This window comes from Ochotona princeps, chromosome 6 (assembly GCF_030435755.1).
Source record: "Ochotona princeps isolate mOchPri1 chromosome 6, mOchPri1.hap1, whole genome shotgun sequence".
In the NCBI taxonomy this organism is placed as follows: domain Eukaryota; kingdom Metazoa; phylum Chordata; class Mammalia; order Lagomorpha; family Ochotonidae; genus Ochotona; species Ochotona princeps.
The window spans coordinates 13,716,430-13,733,320 of record NC_080837.1 but is presented as its reverse complement, the minus strand read 5'-3'; the positions used below and the strand labels follow the sequence as shown (position 1 = coordinate 13,733,320).

The 16,891-nt window shown below is 55.3% G+C and overlaps 1 protein-coding gene across 2 annotated transcripts in view; it reads right to left on the bottom strand.

Annotated features, from left to right (window-relative positions):
• Positions 1–474: 474 nt before the first annotated feature.
• ANP32A (acidic nuclear phosphoprotein 32 family member A) overlaps positions 475–16,891 on the bottom strand; it is a 31,351-nt gene continuing 14,934 nt past the window's right edge. The window contains exons 2-7 of one of the 2 annotated variants that reach the window (XM_058665627.1): positions 5,590–5,739; positions 5,333–5,455; positions 3,674–3,890; positions 2,734–2,831; positions 902–962; positions 475–741 (exon numbers count right to left, since the gene is read on the bottom strand). In XM_058665627.1, coding sequence (XP_058521610.1) covers positions 680–741; positions 902–962; positions 2,734–2,831; positions 3,674–3,890; positions 5,333–5,455; positions 5,590–5,739 — 711 coding nt within the window. In that variant the 3' untranslated portion in view covers positions 475–679. The remainder of the gene's footprint in view (positions 742–901; positions 963–2,733; positions 2,832–3,673; positions 3,891–5,332; positions 5,456–5,589; positions 5,740–16,891) is intronic. The other variant, XM_058665628.1, reaches the window with a different exon arrangement.

Genomic DNA, 16,891 nt, shown 5'->3' with positions numbered 1-16,891 from the left:
ACAGGCCAGCTTTCTTGATGTTGCCGACAGGCAGATGTCAGCAGGTAAATGCTACCAGGTCCAGTTTATTTGCCACTCCAGCTCACGGCTGCTGGGTTTGGTGTCCTGTCCCCCAGCGACAGGAGCCCGCCACCCTCTGGGCAGGGGACCAGGGAAGTCAGACGACAGGGAAGAGCCCTGGAACCCGTGCCAAATCCGCCTGCTTGCAGACCACTGTTTACAACCAGAGAACTGCAGGGAAATTGCGAGGACCAGAGCTAGACTTGAACAGATGCAGCTTCAGGCCTGGGCTCTCCAGGGCTCAGAGTAAACGGATTGAGGTCTAGTTCCCCATCCCTCTGCCAACTCCAGGGACCTGGGACCCACCGGGAAATGTCCCAGCCCGTGGCATCGGAGTGGGGCAGGTGAGTAGTCGGTGTGTACTTACAGGGACGAAACCAGACACAAAGGAAGAGGAGGGGGAAAAATAAAGGATGGCAGTAAAAATAGTCTTTTATTCCACCCCTCCCGCCCACCCTCCCCCCGCGACCCCCAGTACACGGTTCCCCTCTCGTTCCCACGGCAACATTACAATCAGAAAAAAATAAGTTTCAGGGGGCAGGATTTGGAGGAGGGGGGAGGGGAGACGGGTAAAAACAGTCAAATCACAATAGGAATTTTCTCAAAATAGTGATTCCACTCAGTCGTCCTCTTCCCCTTCGTCTTCGGGGTCTCGTTTCCGCTTCTGACCCCTTTCTTCCTCTGTAAGGGCAAGAATTTCTGTTAGACCCCCATCCTGTCTTTGTCACTCCACCCACGAGCTGGGACAACCCGAGGCAAGGTGGGGCTGGGGTGAGGGTGAGGTGAGCAAGTGTTGGGCATAGCCAGGCTGCTTGGAGCCCAGAGGGAAAGGCTGTCATACCACCAGCATCTTCCTCTTCCTCCTCATCCACTTCCCCGTCGTTGTAACCTTCCTCATCCTCCTAGGAGAAAACATGACAGCAGAAGGTCACAGTGTGCTGGGGTGGACTACGATCCTGCGTGCAGGCAGCACAGAAGGACGGCCACCACCCCTAGGCCTCCGGGATCCCCAGCCCAGGCCTGCTGCCTCTGGGTCACAGCCCAGCATCAGTTCTGAGCTCGGTGCCCCGGGTATGCAAGCTGCAGAGCACCTGGGATTGCATGCCTGGACTGGGGACACGGGCCCTGGAGACCCTTGGAGGGAGGTAAGCAGGCAAAGAGCTGCTGGCCTGAGCAGACTCCCCCACTGTGCAAAGTAGGCCAGCCTTTCTCTCATCCGTCCGTCCTCAGTCTGGTCCTGAGGCTCGGGATCAACCGCAGCCTCCCCCTCTCCAGTCCCTGCAGTGGTGTAGTCAAGGCCCCAGAGGCTGTCTGCAGCCCTCCCCCACCCCAACCTGCTCCGGATTTAGCCAGGGGTGTGGCTTCCCCACAACACACAGACACACACAGCATCCCTGGGTGGTGAGCCCTGCAGCCCCTGGCTGCAAAGTCCTTGGCAACAGATTGCATTATGTGAAGAGAAACATCCTTCGGTGCTGTCACCAAATAGCATCCTTGCCTGCCTGCCTGCTGAGGCTGAGACAGAGAGAAAGAGAGAGAGAGAGAGAGAGAGAGAAAGTGTGTGTGTGTGTGTGTGTTCACGCACACACGCCTTTTTGAGTTCCCCCTCCCTGGAAGCGTGCAGATGGTCACTGAGATTACAGCCACAAAACAAGCCCGCACGCTGTCGCGCTCGTGACAGGAAGGGCAAGGCCACTAGTCCATCAGCCACAGCACAACTCACTGGCCTGTCCAGTTGGGGGAGGGCAGAGTGCCTGCCCGTGACCCTGCAGAAGGGACTGTGGAGGGGAAACAAGATGGTCCAAGCCCCTCTCAGCAGCTGTTGTATGTGTGCCCGCCTGCTTCTCCCTAGCCTGGGCCAGGTCGAGTGGGGTTGGGCTGGGCTGGTGGGAAGGCTGCGTCCGAGCAAGTCTGTGCCACAGCGGATGTCTGTGTCCTCCAGGGAGGGACAGGAAACAGGGAGCGGAGGGGGTGTGCAAGAGGGACACGCAGGCACCTGCTTGGGCCACTGTCCTGTTAAACCTTTCTAGAGCTGATGCACTTCTGAGCAAGTTATAGAATATGACTCCACAACGAGACAGAATATTGACAATAACAAAGCCCAGGTGCACTGGAGGGGGTGGCGGGGCAGGAGCGTGAAGGAGGGCACGGTGTCCAGAGCAGGTGGCCAAACTCGCACTTTGCCAGATACAGTCTCGGAGCAGCTTCCTCACGCCCTATCCTCTCAGCGGCCCAGTGAGGAAGGCACTGGGAGCCCTGCTTTACAAAGGAGGTCCAGTGCACATTCCAGATGTATGTGTGTGCGGGGGTGGGCGGGGAATGGGAAGCAGCCTACACCACGCTCTCCACCTCTGCACTCCGCCACCCTCATGGCCACCTCCCCTGCAGGTTCGGGCCACCCCAAGGGGTACCATCTCCTCTCCCCCTGACCGGAGGTGGCACTGTCTCCTGCTGCTGCTCTCCCCACCCGCCCCCCAGACTCTGTGGAAGCTGGAAGGGGGCATGTGGACTCTGTCCTTTCCTAACAGACTCATTGGCGAGGAAGGAAAAGCCAGACCCACCTTTAGCAGGTGCACTCTTGCCCCCAACACCTTCTTCCCCACTCTCCAGCCACCCAAACCTCCTGCAAACCGGCCCTGTGCAATGGTATCCTATCCAGCCCCGCCTCCTCACCTCCTCCTCTCCACTCACGTCCTCCTCTTCGCCCTCCTCCTCCTCGTCCTCGTCCTCCTCGTCTTCCACTACCTGAGCGTCTTCATCAAACAACTCTTCTGTGTGAAGGGGACAGGACTGGTGGTGAGCCGGCCCTGGCTCACACAGCACAGCCCCGCAACACCTCTCCCACAGGCCCATTTAAGCCCAAGGGCAGATTCGAGGACTCAGGGCCAGCAGGGACTGGGATAGGAGCCCTCCTCCTCCCAGGGTCCCCGAAGCCAGACTTTGTCAGGGAGTGGGCACCCAGGAAAACCAAGATGGTTTTTTTTTGGACGGGGGAGCGGCGGGTAGAAGGGGCACAGCCAGACTTCTTGACTTCACAGCAAGAAATCTAAGACACGAGGAACCCATCTTGGTCAAGGACACACACACCCAAGTCACTGCAGTCAGGTCCAACGCTGGCCCAGGTCCCCGCTTATCTGCAAGACCCTCCTCCTCTACCATGCAAACCCAGCTCTGTGCCCAAGCAGCGTGGCAAGTGGCTGATTCTTGAGACCTTCCGCAAGCCAAGCTGCCCTGCCAGTTTCCCCTTGTGTTCTTTCAGAAGTTTCTGCCTCCTGGCAGCGCGGCCAGGGAGCCCTGCCTTCCTCACTTCCAATCCTTGGGGTCCCCAGAGTACCTGAGCAGGCACCCTAGGCACTGGCCATGGTCAAGCCTGCCACCACCTAGGATTCTCCCTCCTTCCCCCCATATACAAAGAAGCTGGGGAACACTACAGACATATGGAGAACCTCCCTTCCCAGGATGCTTTGCAAATGAGGGAGACATGGAGGGGACTGTGGGGAGCTGGCCTACAGGGAAGTGACCATTGCCGCTGCAGGCTCTCAGGGCGCCTCTTGTGGTTCCTGCATCCCATTCTCCAGTTGAGCCTCCACAGCTTTCCACTTCAGCCACTCACCATCCTCGTCCTCCTCCTCGTCCTCCTCCTCCTCGTCGTCGTCCAGGCCCTCCACGTAGCCCTCGGCATCCGAGTCAGAGGCCTCCTTGTCATCCCGGTCATAGCCATCGAGGTACGTGAGCTGCGGGAGGAGCTCGAACACGTTTTCCCGGTAGTCGTTCAGGTTGGTCACCTCGCAATTGAAAAGGTCTAAGCTCTTGAGGTTTTCTAACTTTTTCTGTGGGTAGCAAAACAGAGTCAAGAGTGAGCAACTTACAGGTGGTGGAACAGAGGGGATGGGCAGGGGGCTGTGGGTGACAGGAAACCCAGGTCAGGCTCAGCTCTTCACCAGCCCTGGGCTGTGGACCTCAGTGGACTCATTTGGAAGATGGGGGCTTGGACTTGACAATGGCTAAAGCTGCACCCACCAAGTGCACTTTGATTCTGCAAGTGTAGTTTTTGCCTTAGCGGTGACCAGCTGGCCATGGGTCAGGGCTCTGCTGGTGTGTGAACCAGGTAAGCTGCCCAGCCCTGTCTCCAGTGCCGGAGGGGAAGAGGAGGCACCCTGAGCTAACAAATGCCCTCCTCCTGCACCTGCTAAGGCGAACATAGCGCCTCTTGGAAGTCGACATGTCCTGCCACTTCTGCAGGTGAGCAGACGGAGCACAGAACCATGCTTTGTCTAACATCTCCCATGTCATCATGCCAAACACCAGTGTGGGGAAGCTAATGAGGGAGGGACAGAGACACAGAGAGAAGGACAGAGAGATCTCTAATGGTGAATGAGACGCTCAGTGCCCTGCCACAGCTCCTATTCAACACAGCACTTCACAGCACTTGTATAATCAAGCGATGAGGATCAAGAAACTTCCAGGCAGACCCAGATAGTCCTGCCTGCTTCTCTGAGATCACAGCAGGGCTGGGAGGGACTTCCCTGGCACGTGCATGCTAGGAGGCCTGACACAGAAACGCCAGCTCACTGCCTTGTAACCCGGACCCATGGACAAGCCCCCTGGGCAACCATGGAGGACAGGGTGCCTGTTAGGCAGAATTTACCAACTCCAAGGCAAGCTGAGGGCTCCACCCTGTTACCCAGCGTGGGGGTAGGGGGTCTGGCTGAGTGTCCCCCTGGGTGCTCTGTATCTGTACTGACAACAGTTGTGCTGACTGCAGGCTTCCTTGCTTCAGCTGTCCCATCAGGGACACAGCAGCCCATTTTCCCGGACTCTAGGAATACGGTCATGCAGCCACTAGGGCAAGACCACACTCTGCCTACAGCCACCCCTTTCTTCTGGCTGTCTGGGGTGTGCTCAGCTCTGTTGAGGCTTCAAGCCTGGTCACCACTACCACCAACACTACCACCACCACCACCATACCAGGACCAAAGGACTTGTCCACCCCAGTCAGGGTTCTGGGTCGGAGCAGCCAGCCTCTGGCTGGGGACTCCAATGCAAACAGCAGGAGGAGGAAGCCCAGCTTCCCTGGTGGGCAAAAGGCCACGGCCAGCTCCAAGGGCCTCTGTTCCCCTAGGGATGAAGCAACGATCGCAGTTCTGATTTTACCATCCCACGGCACATCACGGAGTCAAAGGGATTAAGTGAGGAGGAGCAGGAATGTTGGGTACTGGCTCGTCCCTCCCACCTCTCCACCAGGGGCCAGGGGAGCACCCAGACGACTTACCAGGGGCTCTATCGTGCTGAGGTCTTTAATTTTGTTGCCGCTTAAGTTTAGATGCGTAAGGTTCGGACACTTTTCTGCCAATACTTCCAGGCCCCCTGAGATTCTGTTATCGCTTAGTTCAAGCTGAATGAGGCAGGCAGGCAGAGAGACAAGGCAGAAAAGGTTTTCAAACACCTGCAAAGCGGCCCCACCTTCAATCCCAGCAGCCATGCTCCCCACTCCTTCCTCCCGTTACCTTTCCGACTGCTCACACTCACCTTCTTGAGTTTGTTTAACTTTGGTAAGTTTGCGACTGAGGTGAGGCCGACGTTGATTGTACTCAAGAATTCCAGTTCTTCAAATTCATCTGTCAGGCCTTCGATTTTGCCTTCATTCGACCGACAGTTGTCCAAGACAAGCTCTTTCACCTGGAAGGGAGGTGCCGGGTCAGCGTGGGAGAGGTGGACAAAGGGGGAGACAGGGGACACTAGGGCGTTTTTTCCATCACCGCCCTGTTGGACAGCAGATAATAGCCTCACTCCATCTTGGCTTTTCCATCACTGGCAATGCTGGATTGAAGAGGGCAGCACCAGGAGCAGGCAAGCGACCGACGCCAATGGGAGATAGACCCCCTGGCCCATGCTGCCCTTGGCCAGGCTGGAGGTCTCATTCCAACCCCGCAGCCACACTTCCCCCAAAGTCCCCCCAGTTGCGTGGAGAGGGGCATCTCTGGGCGGCTAGCTGCCTGCTTCTTACTCCCAGAGTCCACCACCTTCCTGTCACCTCCATGTGCGTGCTGTGCGCTCTTCAGCCCACTCCCCACTTGGCATGTGTCACTGCAGTCACCTGCTTGGCCTGCCCCACCCCAGGGGATGGGGGTTGGGGACAGCTCTAGGGACTGCTGGCAGGCTTCCCTCTTCCAGCCCAGCGCCATCCTAGAGAATTCCCCAAGGATGGCAAGGTTCTGTGCTGGGCTGCATTTGTCTGTGTGGTCACTGAGCCCCTAATGAATGAATTCGGGTGTGCAGGGCACAGCTCCTGGCTGGGCTCCTCAGAGCCCCACATGGAGACAGGGAAACCCACATGCCTGGGGGCACACAGTGGAATGCTGAGTCCCAGGCCTGCCTCTGTGGCACCTCTGAGGCCTGTCTACCTTTCTCCTCATCCCACATCTGGGTGCTGCAACCCTTTATTTCTGATTAGGTTGACAGGACCAATGCACGCATGAGGTGGTTAGTGGCCCATGCAGCTGAAGGTGAGATAGCGGGCTTGAATGGAGAAGGTAGGAACAGCACTGAGTTTTCAGCTTGAAATGCCTCCAGGTAATGAGGCCAGCAAGGGTACCCAGGTGCCTGGAGAAGCCTGCTGGGGTGAGCTGGCCTCTGAGGGGCAGGGAACTACTGGCGGCACCTGGGGCTGCTTGCTAGGCCCTTCAGCACTGTCCATCGCCAACCCTGACCCTTCTGTAAGGCCTGAGTCCCTCAGAGAGGCTTCCCATGGCACAAGCTTGCCTTCAGTCAGCTGCCCCTGCCCCTGCCCCTCAGAGCAGGCCACCTTGCTTCAGTCCCTGCCAGGGCCCTGCACTGGGCCAAGGGTTAACCTGGAAAAAAAGCAGATGGGAACAGAGAAGCTGCCCTGCCTTTCCTCCCCACACCCTGGTACCTGAGGACCACTGCTTGGCAAGTGGATGGCCGTTCCCTCCCAAAGCCAACAAGCTCTCACCATGCCCAGCTTCTTACTGGGAGGGGACATCGAGTTCCCTAGAGAGGCCAGATGTCTAGGTCAAGCCACCTTCCCAAGGTCACTGGTGAGAAAGCCTGGGAAAAGATTCTGCAAAGCCTCAGGGGACACGGCCAATGGAGGGACGGGAAAGAGGGAGACCCACGCTGTTTCTACTGTAAACACTGCAGTCAACAGGCCCACGGTCTGTTTTAGTAACTGCCTTCCCTGGGAAGCCCTGGGGATTCTTAGGTCCCCGCAAGAGAATACAGCCTGGGCTGCCCCGGAACGGGACACACGTGGTTCTCCTGGACAGGTCAAGGGCTTCTCCCCTCACCACCATCAGTTGAAGACAGGCGGCTGCAGCACTGGGAGACAAGACCTTTGCCCTGGGGTGGCACCTTGAGTGCTGCCTGCTGATTGTCCCTGGCCACAACCCGCCTAGGATTCTATAAGCAAATGCTAGCTAGGCTTCTGGGCCAGCCAGCTCAGGCAGTCCCTGGCTGCAGGCACCACAGAGGCCACTCCTCTGGGGGACACTATGCAAGCCACAGCTGCTAAGGCCTTTATTAAGAAGTCATCAGCTCTTTCTGGAGTGCCTGCCAGGTCCACTTTAGTGCCATGTGTGCACGCGTAACACACACATGCACATGGTCTCATCCATCATCCTGTACATGGAGTACTTCTCACCCTCTCTATCTTAGCCTATCATCACCAGCACAGCCTATCCTAGCGTGCCAAGGACACAGCTGGACAAGGATGCCCATCAGTCCAGGTGGTCAATGTTGGCCACCAGATGAAGAAGGGGGGTCCCTAATGGCTTCTCTGACAAGGGTCTGTGCTCTGCCCCACACCTCGCTTGGCCCTTGGCCTGTACCACAGCTCAGACCTCCAGCTGTTCTGAGAGCACCGCTTTCAGCTCCCCATCTTGCTTACACTTCCTCAGTGACCAGAGCATGGGACCTCACCCAGCCCGGGTTTAGTCCAAGCTGGAGGAGAATAAAAAAAGCCAGGGACCGCCCAGAGGGCACGGAGCTGTCTCTACTCCCTGTTATGGTCAAGGGGTGGAAGGGGTACCTGCAGAATACCAACTGCTCCTGGTTTTCCTCTGGCCACGGCTGGGGGCTGACAGGCACTGTTTACAGTGACATCAGAGAGCAGAGGAAGAGGCAGGGCCCAGACATGATGCTGCAGACAGCACCCAACTGCCTCTTCTCAGCATCCTAGTGGGGTGAGGGGTGGGGAAAGGGGAAGGTAGGTGAGCTGCCCACCAAGTGCCCAAAACTGGGCGAAGGTCCTTTTGCCCACCTGCAGTCCTGGACGCCCCATGGCCACTGTTAACCTTTTCACATGAAAAACCTTGCTTTTATTTCTGGGGGTGGTGGGGTGGTATTCTGCTCAAAAAAAGGAAACACACACACACACACACACACACACACAAGCCCATTTGCCCTGCCAAGTCTTGGGTGTGAGTGATATGCAAAGTTAAAATTAACCTGAAAATTTGTACTTTGGGATTCAGCTCGCTTCCAACTCCACTGGCCATTTAAAAATACCCAAATGTGGCTCCCCTCATAGTCCGACACCCAAAATTATTCTGCCTGTACCAGGAGCTTGTGAAACCCCCAACCTCCACAGGTCCCAGTGCTTCATTCCTTGAGCTGTGGGCAGGGAGCCCCAAAGGCTCCCCAGATGTCAGGCCGCCTGGCTCTGGCATTTCCCAGGCTCAAACTTCTGTGACCAACACAAACGCAATGTACACTCCTTGCTCAGAGGGACAACTGGCTGAATTAAAAACTGGAGCTCTCCTGTCCACTCCCACGTTGTACCTTTGTCACTTTCAGTCACTTCTGAGACCGCTTTTGCCTCCAAATGAGGTTTGTGTGACCATAGGGATGGACATGGTTAGAAGACAGTCTGGGCTACGGGACGACACCAATGATCTGACCAGCTCCCAGGCATGTATGTGCTTCTGCCTCTGCCACCAAGGTCGTCACCAGCATTTGTGGAACCCACGTAGTGCAAACGCCAGCCTGGAAATCAGCCCCGGCTTCCCTATGCCTCAAAACCACTTACGTTCATAAACACCACCTCAAGGTATGTCTTCTGTGTAAGCTCTACCACCTTCCTCCAATCTCAGGGCTCCTCCCCCAACCTGTCCACCCCACAAATCTGGCTCAAGCCCCGCCCCACTCCGGCTGGGACGCCTCGCATACCCCCAGCTTGAGAATCCGAGGTGGCAGGCAGCTGCTGGATGAATCATTTAATCGTGTATTAAGCACCTGAGCCTCCTAGAGGTCAGCCACTGTCCTTTCCCCGTAATCAGGCTAGTAGCAGCACACACCATGCCAGGTGTGGGGCTGGGGACCCATGAGGCGGCAGGGTCTTGGACAGCACTAGGAGGAGAACCGATGCTGCGCACAGGTTACCTTGAACAAGCAAGCCCCGCTGCCACCACCACACGTGGCAAGGCTGGGCCCCGGGAGGCAGGGCAGCTGTATGTGTGCCAACTGACCTGGTCTGCAGCCCTGTGTACACATGCCCTGCTGGCTGACGGCACATGGCGGGGGGAGGGAGAACCTGCCAGCAGCGCAAGGGGTGGTGGCTGGCTGCAAGGAGACAGCCAGGCAGCAGGAGGATGGAGGCTGGGAAAACGGCACTTTTCAAATGCCTCTGCCAGAAGACAGATAGGCTCAGGGCAGACAAGGGGGACTTCGGGGACAGGGCTAGCTCCAAGCAAGGATCCCAGGGTGGTGGTGTCGCCCCCCCGCCCCCCTCCCCGCCCCGCTCACACGCTTCCATGGAAGCAGACAGAGTTGGAGAGAAGGAAACACGCAGTGAAAGCGATGCTTTGTTTTCCCAGCACTTCCTGAGGCGATCTGGAGAGGTGGACAGAAGGTAGGCCGACCTGGCGCAGCGCCAGAACCTCTATTTATGAGCCCAGCACGCTCCTCGGAGCTTCCGCTTCCTCTGAGGACTGGAACGCAGGGAATCACGTGTCCAGGGCACCCTCCGCCGGGAAAAGGGCCACTTGCCTGCCCTCCCATGCACAGGCACCTTGCTGCACCTAGCCACAGCATGGGGCCCCAAGGCAGCTTAGCAAAGAGACCACCATTAGGAAGTTAAGGGAAGACTGTTCCCGTAACACCTGTTGGAGAACCAGGCTGCTTTGCTAGGAGCACACCCTGCCTGGTTTTACTTCCGCACCTCGTTTGGGTTTTCACACTAACCTCGAGCCCGGATTTCCTTTCCCTTCACTGAGCAGGAATCCAATAAATTCTTGTAGCTTTGTTTTCCACCTTGTCAGTCCCTGCCCAATTTAGTGTTCAGGTCCCAGACTTTGCACAGAAAAGAAGACTCAAATTCAATTGACCCCGGGTTTTTTTTCGGTGCATGTGGGCTCTAAATAGGTCAGCTTTTAAATGGGCCATCCCCTGTTGCAGATTCCATTTCTAGCTAGAAGGCCAAACTGTTGGAGACCCGGTTTCAGAGAGGGGTGAGAGAGAGGAGAGATACTTGTGATTTTGTTGCTTATCAAACTTACAGTTCTGCTTCACAGCTGTGGTGGCTGGCAGAACCCTGGCCAGATGCCTTGGAGACAGAATCCAAGGCTCTGGCCACAGACCCACAGCAAGAGACATCCTCCCGGCCCGTGCCTCAGGGTGCCGCGAGGTGTGCCTGGCTGAGGAGGCACCTCACAGTGGATTTTCTTCTATTACTTAACATCTTTTTTTTTTCACACATGACTCACTGTTTGCAAAATGCTGGTTTATCTAGAGCTGGGGTCAGGGAGCCCGAGCATAGTGACTTTGGAGAGACCCTGGAAGAAACAGATCCTGTTTTGGGGCACGGGCAGCCACACCTGGCAAAGGGCAGGGTCCCTCCCACATGACTCGAAAACAAAAGTATGTCCCTCAGGGAAAAAAAAAGCCTCTCTTGGGTATTCAGAAAGTGTTTCCTGCCTGGAGAGGGCAAGCCTGGGGTGGAGCAGGCGCACGTGGCCTGGGAAGTGGGTGGCGCCACCCTCCCCATCTTAGGGAACCCAGAAGCAGGGCCACCCCCACTGCTGGTGAGGGCAGGGCCCTGGCCCTGGTCCACACAAACCCTGGAACCAGCTTTGCTTCTCCCCTAGGCACCTCCAGGGGGCGTGAGGAGGACTCTGCGTGCCTTCGCCAAAACAGAGGAGCTGGTTCTACCACGGAGATACCTCCAGCCAGGGCCTCTGTGACTCAGGTGGTGGTGCCTCCCCACTCCCACTCCCCTAGAGCAAGCCTCATTCCAGCCCAAACTGTTTCTGCTACTCCACTTCAAGGACCTGTCAGCTCCACCTCCCACAGGAAGCCTTTCCCGATTGCCCAGACCCTACCTGTCCTGATTTAGACACCTATGGAATCAAGCACTCCCAGAGCTGCAGCAAGACAGCCCAGGGAGCTATTTGGGGTCTCAGGTCTGACTTTGCTGGGAGTAGGGATTCGCAAGGGGCAGGGGAGAAGACCAGGTGAAAAATCCAGCGGTTGTTCACTTTCTCCCCGCAATACTGGGAGAGGTACGAATTGGAAGAAAGAGCTAATGGTTGCACTTGGCAGAGCAGCTGGAGTTTGAATGAGAATGAGGAAGAGAAGGGAAGAGTGAAACGCTCCCAGCTGTGGTGCCAGGAACACTGGCCAGGCAGTCAGAGCCCTGGAGCTCAGGCAGCTCACAGCCACTCTTGGGCCTTCTGTGGCTGTCTCATCCACACACTGGATAAAGCGGTCCAGGTCCTCTCTGCTTCCAAGAGTCTATGGGTCCATACCCCGCCACCACATACCCAAACGCCGTCAGTACCAGAGGAGGTGGGCAATTTCACAGGCCAGGGAGCCAGCATTCGTCGCCTGGGATGTGGGAAAGAAATCTGGGACATGGGGTGGGTCTCCTGGGTGGTGAGTAGGATGTCTGGTCTCTGAACACACAGCAGGAGCACAAAGAAGGAGGCTGGAGGGCACCAGGTCCCAAACGTGGGGGCCGGAGGGGCGTGGCCTCTGAGGGCGTTCCAGCTCAGACTTCTGGGGCACAAAAAACCAGAGGTGCTGCCATCTGCCTCCCTTCAACCACAGCACGGTTCTCACACCACAGAGGAGCCAGGAAGAGACCTAGAGGCAAGGCAGGGAGGGAAGTGGGGTACAAGCCAATCTCACCTCCTAAAATGTCACTCTGATCACACCACATCTGGCCTCTTCACTCCCTGGACCAAGGCCCTTCTCAGCCAGGCCTGTGGCTCAAGCACTGGTCCAGGAAGCCCCCACTCAAAGTCCCTCGACTGGAGGGCACTTATAAAAAAATGTTTTTTGATGGATTTTAAATATTTGGATGCAGACAAAACTTTGGACTCTGTGCTTTGTTCGTACCTTGCATTTTCCATGTACTTTCTGAAGATCCCTCATGTATGGATTTTCAAATACTTTGCACTGAAATAAGTTCATCTTTCAATTCCATTGCCCATGAGTCTTTAAAAATGTTCTTGTATGGCCAGGTGCAGTGGCCTAGTGGCCAAAGTCCTCACCTTGCATCCTCCAGGATCCCATAAGGGTGGTGGTTCTAATCCTGGTGGCTCCCACTTCCTATCTAGCGCCCTGTTTGTGGCCTGGGAAAGCAGTAGGGGAGTGTGGGAGACCCAGAAGAAGCTCCTGGCTCCTGATTGGCTCAGCTCTAGCTGTGCGGCTACTTGGGGAGTGAGCCAGCGGATGTAAGATCTTCCTCTCTGTATATCTGACTTTTCAATAAAAAAAATTTTTTTAAGTGCTAAAGCACAGGAACAAACCAAAGAGGAGGGGCACGCATGTGACACAGTGGTTAAGCTGCTGCTTGGGACACATACCTCCCCTACACAGTCCTGGGTTCAAGTCCCACCTCCACTTCCAATCCTGCTTCTGTATGCTCATGTGCACCTTGGGAGGCAGGCAGCAGGCGATGGCTTAGAGAGCTGTATCTCTGTCACCCCTGTGGGAAACCCAAACAGAGTCCCACTCTCTAGGCTTTGGCCTGGCTTGGTTTTGGCTCTTGCAGGTCTCTGGAAGAGGGAATCCAACAGGGAGAAGACGGCTCTGTGCCTTTCAAATAAATAAAACTCATGCCAACTGTGTGGACAGAAAAAAGCAGAAGGGACCCAGTTCCTTGGTCAGGGTCCCTAGATATCCTGCACCAAGAAGACCAAACCTCAAAAACCCAAGCTTGAAGGAGGCAAGGGTGGTATCTCAAAACTGGGACAGGAACAAGCAGAGAAGCTCTGACATCTCGGCCTGAGGGCAGGGAGAAGCGTGATAGCTTGATCTCTGCAATGGTTCTGTGCTACTCGGGTGGCTTAAGAACTAAGATATGGGGCCCGGCGGCGTGGCCTAGCGGCTGAAGTCCTCGCCTTGAACGCGCTGGGATCCCATATGGGCGCCGGTTCTAATCCCGGCAGCTCCACTTCCCATCCAGCTCCCTGCTTGTGGCCTGGGAAAGCAGTTGAGGACGGCCCAATGCATTGGGACCCTGCACCCGCGTGGGATACCCGGAAGAGGTTTCTGGTTCCCGGCATCGGATCGGTGCGCATCGGCCCGTTGCGGCTCACTTGGGGAGTGAATCATCGGACGGAAGATCTTCCTCTCTGTCTCTCCTCCTCTGTATATCTGACTTTGTAATAAAATGAATAAATCTTTGAAAAAAAAAAAGGAACTAAGATATGCATGCAGGAATAATTGCGAACTAGTTGTCTGCCCAATATAAACCCAAAGATCTTTATTTTTACTTGAGAGGGAGAGACACATAGCGTTCCCCATCTACTGGTTCATTCCCTAAATATCCGCAGCAGTCGGGGCTGGGGCGGAAGCAGGAGTCGGGGACACAATCCAGTTCTTCCATGAGACATCATTGCTGCCTTCCAGCAACAATCTGCATTAGGGAAAAGCTGCAGCCAGGAGATAGGCGCATGCTCACCACAGGGCTACACTCCTGCTCCCAGAGAGGCTTTAGTCCCAAGGATTTACTTATTTATTTGAAAGGCATGGTGATAGCAAAAAAAGAAGAGATCTTCCCATCAATTCATCCCCCAAATGCCTACTACAGCTAGGGCTGCAAGGAGCCCAGATTCATGGACCATCTTTCATGTTGTCCCAGGTGCCTGAGCAGGAAGCCGGACTGGAAGCAGAGGAGCCAGGATAAGAGCCACACTCCAATCTGGGACGCCAGTGTCAAAAGCAGCAGCTTAGCCTGCCAAGGCAATGGTCCTCTTGAGAGAGGGTCTTCAGACTGCGCCAGCTGTCTCACTGAAAAGGGCAGCTGCTCTGAAAACTGCGTGCCCCCTCTCCCTGCAGGGACTCGGGAGGCTGCTCAGTGACCATCGGCAGAGGGCTCTGTGCTCCAAGTGCCAAGGTAACAATATTGTAAAATCAAGCCCTGCAAAAAAAAAAAAAAAGATGAGCCTCGGGTCTTTTCAGTTCTGAGGATGCTGCAACTTGATTGTTTCCCCTTAAAGAAGCATGACTCGCTCAGGGCACAGGCCTGGTCGACTCACTTACCGCTCTTTTACACTCTGTTTATTCCACGCCGGCCATGGCAAGAGGCATTAGATGCGGTAACAACCCAAACTAGATGGCTGTCCTGGGGGGTTTACATTCCACAAGTGCCAATAAACACATACACACACACACATCTGCATGTAACACGCATGAAGTCTACTAAGGAAGAATAAGAAAAAAGCAATGGTACCAAGGGGCCTTACTGTGGAAAAGGTGCTCGGGGCAGGCACAGCCCAGGTGCACGTTCAGCAGGAGCTGAAACTGAGAAAATATCTGGGAAGAGCATCCCAAGAAGAAACAGCCTTGACAAACACTCTAGCAGTTAAAAAAAAAAAAAAAAAAAAAAAAAAAGCATTTGTCCCACTCACCCTTCCACACACAGCTGAGAGTGGGGTGGGAGACTGCACAGTCAGATAAGACAGAACCACCTGGACCACCACACAGGACACGAGACCCGAAACCCAAGGTTCCCCGGGACCAGCACTGGGGTGCAGCAGGCTGAGCTGTCTGCTGGGGACAGCACCAAGTTACGGCCACTCTGTTTCCAATCCAGCTCTCTGCTGATACACTTGTAAAGGTAGCAGGATGGCTTTACTTCCCATGCAGGAGGCCTGGATGTAAACCTGGCCTAGACTTTACTGCTGTGACCATCTGGGAGAGTAAACCAGCAAATGGAGATCTTTCCCTTGGCCTGTCAAAACAAATGAATAATTTTTTTAAAGGTTTTTTTGTTTTTTTGCCCTGGCTTGCAGGATAAAAGTGCAGGGAGTTTTTTTCAGAACCGTGCTCACCCCAGACTTCCAGAGTGAATGGGCTTATGTCGTATCGCAGAAAGGAGCTTCAGAGAGTGCTCTTTTATTTGAAAGAATGACAGAGAGGGAAGTATCTTCCATCCACAGGTTCACTCCCCAGTTGGCTGCAATGGTCAGGCTGGGCTGGACCAAAGTCTGGAGCCAGGAGATGCTTCTGGGTCTTCCATGTGGGTGCAGGAGTCCGAGTACTCAGGCCACGTTCTGTTGCTTTTCCAGGTACATTATCAGGGAATAGGACTAGAAATGGAGCAGCTGGTACTCGAACTGCTGCCCATATGGGAGGCAGTGCTCCTGATGAGCACAATGTTAGAAAACCTGGCTGGGCCCCTGGCTTTACCACTCAGGAGCTGTGTGTGGTTTTGTCAAGACTCCATTTCAATGAGACACCATTTCTTCATCTTTAAAACCAATCTCACACATCACCAAGGGCCCCATGAGAGAAGAGGTGTGTGGGGGGCAGGGGACAGGCAGTAGGAAAGCAGGTGACCTGGAGGCCACTGTCATGAGCACAGTTCCCAGCCAGGACTTGAACCCCAGTGAGCAGAGACCAGCGGTTACGCAACTCGGATGCCCTCACACCGTCCTGCACAGAGCTCCAATGGACATCTGCTGAACTGAAAAGCATTACAAACTGGGAAAGCACGTTACCATCTTTGTCCCTGTTAACCGGCAGTGCACTGCCCGCTGCAGAACCATCACTTGGTGGAAAGAACCCACTGGGGTGGTGTGCTTAGAGGAATGAGGCCTCACACCTCTGCACTACCCATGGAAGTGAGCCACGCGAGAGGAATGCAGGACACACACATGCCACCCCAGACCAAGTCTCGAGCCAGTGTTGCTGCTTTGCTGCGTGGAGGAGCTAGATCAAGGCCCCTTTGCTCAGTATGTATGCTCCTTCTTGCAGTTTCCAACCTAAGAGAAAAAGAAGATACACAGGGCGCTCTCCCTCCCACGTGAGCCTCCATCTTGACCAGCCCACCCACTAGGCACATCCCCACAGCCTGCTTACACACGAAAGGGCAAAGGGCCTAACTCAGGTCTCCACCCCGCGTTCTGGTTTAGGAGCCCAGCCTAACAGTCCATGAGAAGCACCCTTGGATTTGCCTCGCAAGCACATGGTAAGGCACAGTGTCCATGTGTCATCAGCTTTTCTTATGGATGCAGATTTGGGTTGCTTCCCATCTTTCATTATAACAAACAACTGTGCGATGAAGAAGAGCTTGCCTCTCCCCAGCTTAGCTGAGAAACAGGGAGCTGGAATCGGCTCCTACTTTTGACCCATGGAAGTTTCACCGTCCTGCAATCTGGCTAACTCACTGCCACCTGCCTGCTCACAGGGACAACTTGCTGAACTCCTGTCCATTCATTAAACACTGGTTAGCCCTGGCTAAGCGCCAAGCATAGCAGGTGCTGTCCCACCCTTGCCGCTTGCCCCCACAGCATCCAGTCTGAGTAGAACCCACAGAAGGAACCACTACAGTGGCCCTCATAAGCCATTCAACCTGGGGACCAGA